This window comes from Crocodylus porosus, unplaced genomic scaffold (assembly GCF_001723895.1).
Source record: "Crocodylus porosus isolate Cpor-Errol unplaced genomic scaffold, CroPor_comp1, whole genome shotgun sequence".
NCBI lineage: Eukaryota > Metazoa > Chordata > Crocodylia > Crocodylidae > Crocodylus > Crocodylus porosus.
Window position 1 is genome coordinate 22,696,300 of NW_017728931.1, and position 11,966 is coordinate 22,708,265.

The following is an 11,966-nucleotide window of genomic DNA, read 5'->3' on the forward strand; positions in this document are numbered from 1 at the left end:
CTTAGTTGGCTAACATTGTATGGTATGTAACCTAGTCGCATCCCCCTCCTCTCCCCCATCCCTCGATTGTTAGTCCCTCGCTCGGGTGCTCTGTATTTCCATCTCAACTTTGTCATCTTTTTCCTGGATTCCCCATCCAAAACATCTACTAATAAAAGTCAATCTGCTGTGCTCCCAGCTTCCTCTGCCAGAGGGCGCCAGCCCAGCCAGCACAGCTTCCAGTCAGAGCTGCTGCTGTCACTGCCCAGGGAACTGTTGGGCTCCCCCAGTCTCCAAGGACACCTTTTCCTGTCCCTGTTGCAGTGCTCTGGGCAGCAGGTAGGGAGGGGAAGCTGAAGTGTTGAGGGGAGCAGGGTGGGCTCTGTCTGAAGCTCACTTTGATTCTGCTCATGAATGGCTAGGCGGGTGAGCATGTGAATGGAGGGTAGGGATGAAGGAACTTGGCTGCTCATAAAGCCTCACCTGGCAGGCACGGGACAGACAGGTGGGGTGGCAGCAGGAGCCAGTGCGCAGTTGGTGCAGCTCTGCTGGACAGGAACATAGCAGGAAGCAGCAGTAGCAACTGGAGCCAACGCAGGCTCAGCTGCAGTCTCACCAGGCAGGTGTGGGATACAGACAGAGCGAGCCGGTGGTGCCAGGCTCAGCTCCCTGTCCCCACTTCCCTCTCCTAGGGGCTTCTCTTGCTGCCCAGCAGTGGCAGCTGCTTAACCCACCCTTTGCAGCACACTGTGAGCCAGGCAGGCAGTGCTGATCTCTCTCCCCACTGCCCACAGAGGGGCTGGGTTCAGTCACATCACAAAGAGCAGGTAAGGGGGGAGGAGCCCGCCACACCTGCAATCTCAGCCCACCCCCACACCATACCCACACACCCAACACTATCCCCCACACTCCAATCACTCACCCCACCATACCCACACAAACCCACACCCCACCACATCCCACTATACATCCCACCCCCCACCATACCCACCCACATGCAACAGTCCCAACCCCCCACACGCACATGCGCAACAGTCCCACCCCCCCACCTTATCAGCACCATACCCACACTCCCCAACCACACTCCCCCTCTTACCTTTCCACACACAATATACAAGCAAGCCTCACACCCCCTCCCAAAAGTACTTCCTGGACAAGGGAAGAGTCTCCCGGTGACAAAGGTCAGGGGTTAAGGGGCAGGACTTCCACTCAGAAGATGGCAACCAGGAGGCGTGGCTCCTGTCCAGGGGTGGGACTACCCTTGTGGCTCTTGACACCTCATCAAAACTCATTAAGCCGCCCTCTAGCAGAAACAATTGTCCGCCCCTACTGTAAAGGAAGAGCAGTATTATCCTGAAGCTCAGGATGGCTATGGAGTAAAATGAAGGGGCAGTTATATCATGGGCAGACACCCTATGCTACTCTGAATTTAGCTAGCGCAGGTAACAAGTGAAGATGGGGTAGCATGGGCTTCAAAGGCCACAGAAGTCCTCTAAACCTCCCTGGTTACCACTCCATGTTCAAATCAGTGCTACTGCATCTGGAATAAAGACCCACTGAAAATCTCTGAAATAATTCAGCACAGTTTGCAAGAACTTAGAGAGATGGCTGTGTCCCCCACTGCCCCCTTCAGCAATTCCTCATTCTTGGAGAAACTGAAGCACTAATTATTTGAAGAACATGTCCTGACAGCTTAAAGTTTATTATGCAAACACTAGACATTCTTTTTACAAGATGACTTTCCTCCTCTGGGGGCAACACACCATGTGAACTATACACTGCAGGGATGGGTCCTCAGGATCTCCCCCCCATCGTATGGGCAGCACCGGGAGCACAGACTTCCTCCCAGAATTCCTTCCTCCCTCTCATCAGTAGTGAACAGCTCCTCACTGAACAGGTTGCACAGCTATTGGGCAGACCCCAGACCCCTATTATACAGGCAGTGTGCCACACTTCCCCCTCCCCCCACCCCATAGGCTTCCTCCACTGTATGGCAGCAGAAGAGGCAGCTGCAGGGACCACCAGATGAACAACTCTATTCCAGACTTTACTGTTTTATTCTTTAAGATTCCTAGCTTCTACTGTAGCAGTCTTGCACCACAGCAATTTTGTGCCAGCCTGTACAAATACACAGCAAGAGAGCGAACACAAACAAAACTCCAACTCCTTTCCTATCTATATATATTTTCAAACTAGAAGTATAAACACAAATAAATATAAACAAAGCACAAACCTGCTCTTTTTCAAGCATATCAGCTTTTCTCAGTATCTTCATTGCATAAATATGACCAGTGTCTTTCTTCTGAACAAGGCGTACCTGAAATAAAAGAAAAATGCATGTCATCTAACCCATTTACTGGGTGTTACCATCCACTGCATATTCAAGAGCTTATAAAGTTAACTAGCTTTTAAAAAGCATTAGGAAAACATAGGAAAAGAATGGAGAAAAGTTAAATATTCAGTACTATGCATTTTTACATCATATTAAAAGTTGTGTTTCTAACTTTCAGCAATCAATAAGTGTTAGGTAGGATGTTCCATATTCTGATAAGTTAATAGCCAAACCGAATGCCAGATATTCAGTAAATAAAACTGCTCATTTTGGAAAGCAATCACCAATCACATACCTACATTTGTACATTTATCAAAATAGTTATTTCATAGTTACTCTGCAATAAACACACCATATGGACCTTTCTTATAATGCCCTTTTCCACTTCAGTTTAATCCACTTCCAAGCAAAGAAAACACAAACCTCCCCAAATGCTCCCCTTCCTATAACTTTCAGAGATTCAAAGTCATCCAAACCAAGTCTAGTCCTCTTTAGTCGCAGGAATTCTGTTTCTTTGCGAGCATGCTGTGACCTGCGTAGTTTTTTCTGTGAAAACACATCATTAAGAAGTTAAGTGTACAACTTTCATTGGAATATACATAGTTTAAAATGTCTGGAATACCCAAATACAGCTTAGACAACAACTGATCCACTACCTCTGATTAATGGCATATCTAGACCACTGTTTGCCTGTCTGTTCACAAACCAGTTTTTCCCCCTGCCCTCATTTGAGCAGTAAGCTGTTTGGCTTGGTGCGAGGGAACAGGGAAAAAGGAACCCTTTGTGGCCAAAAAACAGTAAACAGACCAGCTTTTCTCAACCTTTTAAGTAGCAAGTACCCCTAACTTCTGAAAATGTTAATAAGTACCCCAACACTCAATTTTCCAGGGGATTTTATATTTACAGACTAATGTGTGCCATATGCTGGAAGAAGGGCTATGTATATAAAGCCGTGATATGTCTGATCTGGTGTGAACAGGGTTACTATACCTTTTATACCAGGGGTGCACAACTCAAGTATGTACCTGGGCTAGAGGTGATGTAGGCCAAAGCTAGAAGAGCTGAACCCAGTGCCATGCAAAGCATGGCACATCAAATTACTACTGGGAAATTTAAAATGTTTTGCCATGGTTTTGAGAGGAAAAGAGGGCGAGAGAGAGAAGAAAAGAGGGCGAGAGAGAGAGGGAAGAAAAGAGGGCAAGAGAGAGTGTTGGGGTACCCGTGTACCCCCTGCATGTGTCTCATGTACCCCCAGGGGTACGAGTACCACAGGTTGAGAAACTATGATCTAGACCAATCCCCACTTTCTGACTGTAACCAGCAACTTATGCTTTACAAAAAGGCATGAGAAGCATCACAGTAGACAGCTGTGGAGTAATCTGCCCCAATGAAGAGCTAATCCTAACAGACTTGATTACAGCAAACACAAAAAAAAAAAAAACCTCCAAGAAATGCAGAAGCAGAGATTCTCCAGTTTGGACACAGGGAAAAATGGACAAAGACAGAAGTAAGAGAGAAATGAAGTAGTCTGAGAGTAGCAGGCATCCATTTTTACTATTGACATAAAAAAAATCTACTCATCTTATTCAGGCATCTAGATGCTTGTTTCAAAGTCCCAAACTATTTTGGCATCTAAATGAAAACCTTTGATGCTTTCTGAGAGAAGCTGAGCATTACTGCTTCCAGTGATATTAGTAAGCCTTCAACAGTCAATCCTAAAATAATGTTTTCATATAATTTTTTTTTAATATCGCTTCAAGCCACAAGATGGCATTATATGCTCCCTTTCTCTCTACCTCACATTCCCCAAAAAGGTACATTAAAAGCACCAAAGTAATTTGAAGGCTCTTATTTTATCATGATGGCCTCTTCGACAGTATAATACAAGAAACTATGACATGAAAGGGCACAGTAAAGAAATTTAAAAGGACAAATCACTGGTATGCAGCAGATTCAAGTCGTTCTTTGACATCTGTGTGAAACACAGATAAATCTCTTTGCACTGCAAAGCTGGTACAAGAGAAGGAAAAACTAGGATGTGGTGTTTTTAAAGATAAAGCTTTGGCTTACTGAAGACACCACTACTGTGACAAATTCATCCCTTGTATGAATAGGCGCTTCCACAATAATACCTCAGCAAACAGGGGCAGCAAATGGCAAGCAGTTTTCAGGCAATTTGCTGGGAACAAGAAGAGGAAGAGGAAGGGGAAGGGGAAGAGAAGCCAGGCACCAGATCTTGCCCAGGGATGGGGAAATGATCCAGAGCTGCCTGTGCCTCTAGGCTTGCTGAGTGTTTGTTTGGTGGGGTGTGTTTTTGGGGTGTATGCTCTGAGAAGCTAGGAGTGTTGCTAGCTGAGTGATTGCTGCCTGCGCCTGACAGATGCCTTAACAAGGGGGCAGAGCCAATCCAGGCCCAGTAGGGTATAAGAGAAGACTCCAAGTGACCAGGGAACCAATGAACAGCAGCAAACAGGGCAAGCAGTTTGCCTGTCTGTTCACAAACCAGTTTTTCCCCCTGCCCTCATTTGAGCAGTGAGCTGTTTGGCTTGGTGTGAGGGAACAGGGAAAAAGGAACCCTTTGTGGCCAAAAAACAGTAAACAGACCAGCTTTTAGGCGAGTTCACAAGGTAAGGTATGTTTGGAAGAAGGGCAGTAAGAAAGAGGCACATTAAAAAACTCAGGGAAATGGCTGGAGGACATTGAATGCCAGAGCCACTGCCATTGCCTCTGCTTGCACCTGTGAGGGCCAGGTGCAGTCCACCAAGTGACTTCTGTAAGTATCTGGGTGCAAGGGTGAAGGATTGCTAGGAAGAGACTGGATCCATCTGATGAAGAGAGGGAACAGCATTTTTGCAGACATGCTCCCTAACCTCATGAAGAGGGCTTTAAACCAGGTTAACTGGGGGCTGGAGACAAAAGTCCTGAGGTACATGGGCAAGTTGGTAACCTGGAGGAAAAGCAAGCAGGAGGGGGCAACAGGGGAGGTCTTCTCATTCTTCTGAGAAATCAAGACAATCAACTAGTTACTTCAGGTGCCTGTACATGAATGCACAGAGCCTGGGAAACAAGCAGGAAGAATAGGAAGTCCGTGTACAGTCCCAGAACTGTGATGTGATTGGAATAACAGAGATTTAGTGGGATAGCTTGCATGACTGGACCACTGTCATGGATGCATATAAACTGATCAGGAAGTACAGGCAGGGGAGAAGAAGAGTTGCACTTGATGTAAGAGTCATATGATTGCTCAGACCTTCATTATGAAACTGGAGATAGGCTTATCAAAAGTCTCTGTGTTAGGGTCAGAGGGGAGAACAACAAGGGTGATGTTGTGGTGGGGGTCTGCTATAGGCCACCAGACCAGGAGGAAGTAGTGGATGAGACTTTCTTCAAACAGCTAGCAGAAGTTTCTCCGATCACAGGCCCTGGTCCTCATCAGGGACTTCAGTCACCCTGACATCTGCTGGGAGGGCAATACAGCCATGCACAGGCAATCCAGGAAGTTTTTGGAGAGCGCTGGGGACAACTTCCTGGCGCAAGCGCTGAAGCAGCCAACTAGAGGCCATGCTCTTTTTGACCTGCTGCTCTCAAACAGGGAAGAATTGGTGGGAAATGTACTAGGAGATAGCAACGTAAGCAGCAATGACCATGAGATGATTAAGTTCAGTAGCCTGAGGAAAGAAAGGATGGAGAGCAGCAGAGTAAGGACCCTGGACTTCAGCAAAGGAGAGTTTGACTCACTTGGGAAACTCATGGGCATGATCCCCTGGGAAGCCAGCCTGAGGGGGAGAAGCCTTACTGAGAGTGAAGAAACAAACCATCCTGATGTGCATGAAAACTAGCAAGTGTGGCAGGAGACCAACTTGGCTTAGCAGGGAACTCTTCAGTAAGCTAAATCACAAAAAGGAAGCTTATAAATAGTGGAAATTTGGACCAACAACTAGGGAGGAGTATAAGAGTACTGCCTGGGCACAAAGGGATGAAGTCAGGAAGGCCAAAGTGCAACTAGCAAGAGATGTGAAGGGTAACATGAAGGGTTTCTACAAATATGTAGGTAACAAGAGAAAGGTCAGGGAAAAGGTGTGGGTCCCTTATTGAATGGGGAAGACAACCTAGTGACAGAGGATACAGAAAAGGCATAAGTACTTGATGCCTTTTTCACCTGTCTTCACAGGTGAGGTCAGCTCCCAGACTACTGCACCTGGCAGCAGTCTGGGGAGGAGGAGAGCAGCCAACAGTGGTGAAAGAACAGGTTAGGGATTATTTAGAAAAGCTGGACATGTACAGGCCCATAGGGCTGGGTGGGATGCACCTCAGGGTGCTGAGGGAGCTGGCTGATGTGACTGCAGAACCATTGGCCATCAATCTTTGAAAACTCATGGCAAAGTCCCGGATGACTAGAAAAGGGGAAACATAGTGCCCATATTTAAGAAAGGAAAAAAGATTCAGGAAACTATAGACCAGTCAGTCTCACCTCAGTCCCTGGAAAAATCATGGAGCAAATCCTCAAGGAATTTATTTCTAAGCACCTGGAGGACAAGAGAGTTATCAGGATTGGTCAGCATGGATTCACCAAGGGCAAGTCATGGCTAACCAACCTAACTGCCTTCTATGATGAGATGACTGGCTCTGTCAATGACAGGAGACCAGTGGATGTGGTATATCTTGATTTTAGCAAGGCTTTTGATATAGTCTTCCACAACATTCTTGCAGGCAAGCTAAGGAAGTACAGGCTGGATGAATGGACTGTAAGGTGGATAGAAAACTGGCTGAAGCATCAGGCTCAGAGGGTAGTAATCAATGGCTCATGTCTAGTTGGCAGATAGTATCAAGTAGAGTGCCCCAGGAGTTGGTCCTGAGGCTGGTTTTGTTCAATATCTTTATCAATGACCTGGAAGATGGCACAGAGTGCACCCTCAGCATGTATGCAAACGACACCAAGCTGGGGAGAGTAGTAGATATGCTAGAGGGTAGGGCTAGGATTCAGAGTGACTTAGACAAGTTCAAGGACTGGGCCAAAGGGAATCTCATGTGGGTCAATAAGGACAAGTGCAACGTTCTGCAGTTAGGACCGAACAAATCCCACACACTGGGGGATTTGTTCCAATGCACTTAGGACCGAACAAATCCCACCGGATGGGGGCCGACTGGGTGGGCAGCAGCTCTGCAGAAAAGGGCCTGGGGGGGTTATAGTGGACAATAAGCTGAATATGAGACAACACTGTGCCCTTACTGCCAAGAGGCTAACAGGATATTGGGCTGCATTGGTAGGTATGTTGCCAGCAAGTCAAGGGAAGTGATTATTCCCCCTTATTTAGCACTGCTGAGACCACATCTGGAGTACTGTGTCTAGTTTTTGGCCCCCCACTACAGAAAGGATGTGGACAAATTGAAGCAAGTCCAGCGGAGGGCAGGGACATCCCAAGGGAAGGTCCCACACTTTGAGGAGCCCTGCAGAGCTGGGAGGAGCAGCGGTGGTGCGGAGCTGGGTGGAACGATGGCTCCGCATCCAGCCACTTGCTACCTCTCACCCCTGCTGCAGCAGCTTCTTTGGGTCAAGGGCTTGTGGGATCAGAGCAGGGGTGGGGCCCTGCATGGGCTGGTTTGCCCTGGCCCCTGCACCCTGCTCGGGTCAGCTCTGGCAGAGGGCAACAAAAATGGTGAGAGGGCTGAGGCACATGACTTATGAGGAGAGGTGGACAGAACTGGGCTTCTTTAGTCTAGGGAAGAGAAGACAGAGGGGATTTAATAGCAGCCTTCAAACTACCTGGAGGAGGGTTTACAAGAGGACTGTTCTCAGTAGTGGCAGATGACAGAACAAGGAACAACAGTCTCAAGTTGCAGCAAGGCAAGTTTAGGTTAGGTGTCAGGAAAAAATGTCTAAGAGGGTAGTAAAACACTGAAGCAGGTTACCCAGACATTGCGGAATCTCCATCATTGGAGGCTTTTAAGTCCTGACTAGACAAACCCCCATCTGGGATGTTTTAGCTGGGATGGTCCTGCTTTAAGCAGAGGGTTGAACTAGATGACCTCGTAAAGGTCCCTTCCAACCCTAATTATCTATGATTCTACTCCTATGTTTCAAATTAGGCATATGCATAAATACCTTGCTGAATCAGCATCTTAAAATGGATCAGAGCTACGCTTCATCTTTTGCCTATTTCTTTCAAGAGTTTGGGGCCCTTTTCTCTTTTCAAATGTCCAGCTGAGTTTCAAACTAACTTGTACCTCAAAAAACAAGCATTATGTACTTGCGTGCAATGTCATACTAGACCATAAAGCTTGGACACCTTATTTTAATATTTAAAGAAAGTTCACAATGGAAACCATTAATATGCTATCTGGTTACAACAGCAGCATTTAACTGATAGAATCTCTCTGTCTCTCTGGGTAATGTGGTAGTGGTAAGAGTCAAACTATGTATCTATTGACCACCAACCTGAATAATAATCATGAAAGACAGTGAAAACTATTAAATTAGTATTACCTCCTCATCCGCCAGGCCTTCTTCTTCCATGGCCACTTCCAGCTTTTTCTGCCTACATAGAAAAACATATGGATAAGCAATCTTTAATACATATATAATTCAGTTAAGAACATCAGTTCACTACACTCATCTCCCTACTGTATCTTTATTAGGAGTTGGAGAAGCGAAATCTAATAATGGCAGTTTGCAATATGACAGCATTTAGTGGACCCACTTCCTGGAAAAGTTATCCTGTAGAAGTTATCCTATTTTCTAGGCCACGGGCCTATTTCTGCCAACTCCCTAGTTATACATCTTGTATTTCCACAAGTACCCAGGCAGACACTCATGTCTACATGCCCTAACTGTATATTTTAGATGGTATAATTCTACTGCACCAGAGATCTGTGACATCCTACAGCCATAAAGACATGGCAAGGTCTTTCTCCCCAAGAGCAATCTAAATTTTGTAAACACTCACACAAATACATGATGCACCTTTTATCAAATGTGACCAGACCCTTTGGAACTTATTTTTATTTACATAGGCTTCATAATGACACCACAGATCTGAACATCCTGACATACAGTGCTCTAAACTGCTTCTTTCATGTCTGGTTTCATTAATTTCAGCAAGACTATATGATGAAATAAACTGATACAGGTGCTAATACTGTAGGATTCTACCATTAATAATGCATGTGTATATATTTGTTTTGACCCACTGATTTCATTTTTGAGAAATCTAGTAGAAGTCTCTCAGTAGGTAGTTTGCACTAGGTAGTCCTGTCTATCTGCCATCGAGTTGCTCACTTACGCTAAGTAACAAGGAAAGGTTTAAAGAGATGAAACACAATCAAAGATGAGGTTATTCTCTACTGAAAACTTCTGTTGTTATAGAAACAATTATTTCATTATTGACCACAATCTGAAACATAGTATTCATTATAATTCAGTATGTGGTAGTCTGACTTTTTATTTACTAGTCCTTCCGATGCTGCAGTGTACTAACAGACGGATATTAGGTGAAAGTCCACCTGATCCTAGCATCACACAGTTAAGGAACCTGTTTCAGTAGTTAATGGCTTGCAAAGGAGTGATGTGGCTATCAGTGTGCATCTGGCTGTTTTTGTCTTCCCAGTCTAAAATGTTGAGGGAAATGCCAGTTTTATGGTGACAGACTTTAAACATGTATATTAGTCTTAGTGCTACATAATAAAGAGAACATGCTCTCAAGCAGCTTGTGATTGAAAAATCAATACAAACTTCCAAGAAATACTTTGTACACAGACTGAAATGACTGGACAAACTCTATAAAAAGGAGAGTGAGTATAAAAGCCTTAGAGTGATAGAGAAGCCTGATGCAGTACCTTGTTTCTCTCTCTTCATGCTGTAAAATTAGGTTGCTGTAGAAGTTCTCCAGCGTAAGTTTAGCCACGGTCACTCTCTCCCGGGTGTGGTTGCTCATGGGAAAGGATGTTGTAGTCCCTGCAGTCATCGCCATAGTAACATGTACTAAAACAGAGCATATAAATTACTCAATAGAAGAAACTTTTTATTCCTACTCAAAAATGTGAGACTGTGTTCAATTCATGAGGAAAGCACTGCCCTTTATACAATAAAATCCATAAAGTTCCATATTGTAATATTATGGTAAACTGGTAGGAGGATGTGCTACCTACACAAAATAGCAGAAAACAAGTAATGCATTAGCAAAGCAAGGTGGAGAAACAGGCTGGCTCTGGGCAACTAAACGAGAAGCAGCTATCTACAACTTAAAAGAAATTCACCACTGGTTGACTCGAGTCCAGCCAGGTAAACCTAGAAGAGGACACAAGATGAATCCTAACGTAACATGTATGGCTGCAACCATAAAATGTTAAGGTCAAAGAAATGAAAGTCGATCCTACATGTTAAAAAGGCTAGAAATAAAAGTAAGTCAAGCATAAAGGTTTAATTATTGCCCATCTTACATTTAAGATAGATTAGATCCATCTTGCTTCTAAAGACCACTGAATATAATAGAGCACGAGAGTACTGGCACTTGTGATATTTTCTGATGTTATACAACTTTGATAATTTAGTGGAAAGGATTTTTTTTTCTATTAAAATATCCAGAAGAAACAGACAATGTCCCCTCTTGCAACTGATGAGACACTTGGGGAGTTTTCCAGCCAAAATGCATTAGACAATTACCATGCTTGTCTGCTTCCCTCAGGCATATCTATATCTGTATCCATCATGCTCAGAAGCCGGTAAACTGCATACACCATGATGTCTGTACCTGCCTGGCCTCAAGGATGCGTTTGCAAGCCACCTTGGCACGTGCACCTGGTGTCAGGCGTTGCGAGGGGACGTGTGATCTTTGGAGGGGTCTGCAATCACCCCAGGGAAAGTCCAGAAACTCTCCTGCCACAACTTTCATCTAATCTTTAATGGTGGGTTCCCCTTCTGAGGACTCTCTCAGGTGGGAGAGAGTCCTCCTGGCGAGGTATCGTGGGGCTTAGTCTCCCCTACGCTCCTTCCATACGCCAGCCTCCAGAACGAGGCAAGCAGTTTCCATGTGGTATACCCTCCAGTTGCGCCTGTCCTGCACATTCCCTGTGCTCCTGCAACAGAAGATTCGCCCTGACCTCTTGGCGTTTTCCTGTGGCCAGCTGGCCACCTGCCGTGGGTCTAAAGCAGCGCCTACCTCTCGGAGCAATGCTTGCACCCCGGCCACAGCAAGAGAAAAAAAAAAGGAAAAACCAAAGGAAATGCCAAAAAAAACACGGAAAAAGAAAAAAAAGAACTTTAAGGAAATACGCTAGCCACCTCTTTCCTCACAGCCCTTGTGCCTTGGGCTTGAGCCATCCCGTGACATTGCTCTGGGTCCTCACTCCTGCTGATGACCTCTCTTCCTGCCAGCTCTTCAGCTGCACACTGGCGCTGCCTGAGCTTGGCGTGGAGAGCACCTCCGACTCCAGGCGTTTTACCCACTCTCCCCAAACCTCCGCTGGTGCCGGCTTTTATTTTGGCTGGGCAGCATTCCCCGGTGACATCAGCTGCCTGAGCCAGCCCCACCCAGAAGTAAGTGCAGCTTATAAACTGCACAGGTGGCTCTTCCTGGTGTGGCTCATCCCACGCCTCCCAGCCTGAAATTGTTAAGTTTGCCCTGGTTTCAAGGCTTTCTCTGTGAGGGTGAGTCACCCT

General features: G+C 45.6%; 1 protein-coding gene across 1 annotated transcript in view; it reads right to left on the bottom strand.

Moving 5' to 3' along the window:
- Positions 1 to 11,966, bottom strand: part of STK38L (serine/threonine kinase 38 like) — a 70,409-nt gene that overhangs the window by 19,119 nt on the left and 39,324 nt on the right. Inside the window, exons 2-5 of the mRNA XM_019544377.1 lie at positions 10,145 to 10,289; positions 8,796 to 8,847; positions 2,735 to 2,857; positions 2,213 to 2,296 (exon numbers count right to left, since the gene is read on the bottom strand). Coding sequence (XP_019399922.1) covers positions 2,213 to 2,296; positions 2,735 to 2,857; positions 8,796 to 8,847; positions 10,145 to 10,278 — 393 coding nt within the window. The 5' untranslated portion in view covers positions 10,279 to 10,289. The remainder of the gene's footprint in view (positions 1 to 2,212; positions 2,297 to 2,734; positions 2,858 to 8,795; positions 8,848 to 10,144; positions 10,290 to 11,966) is intronic.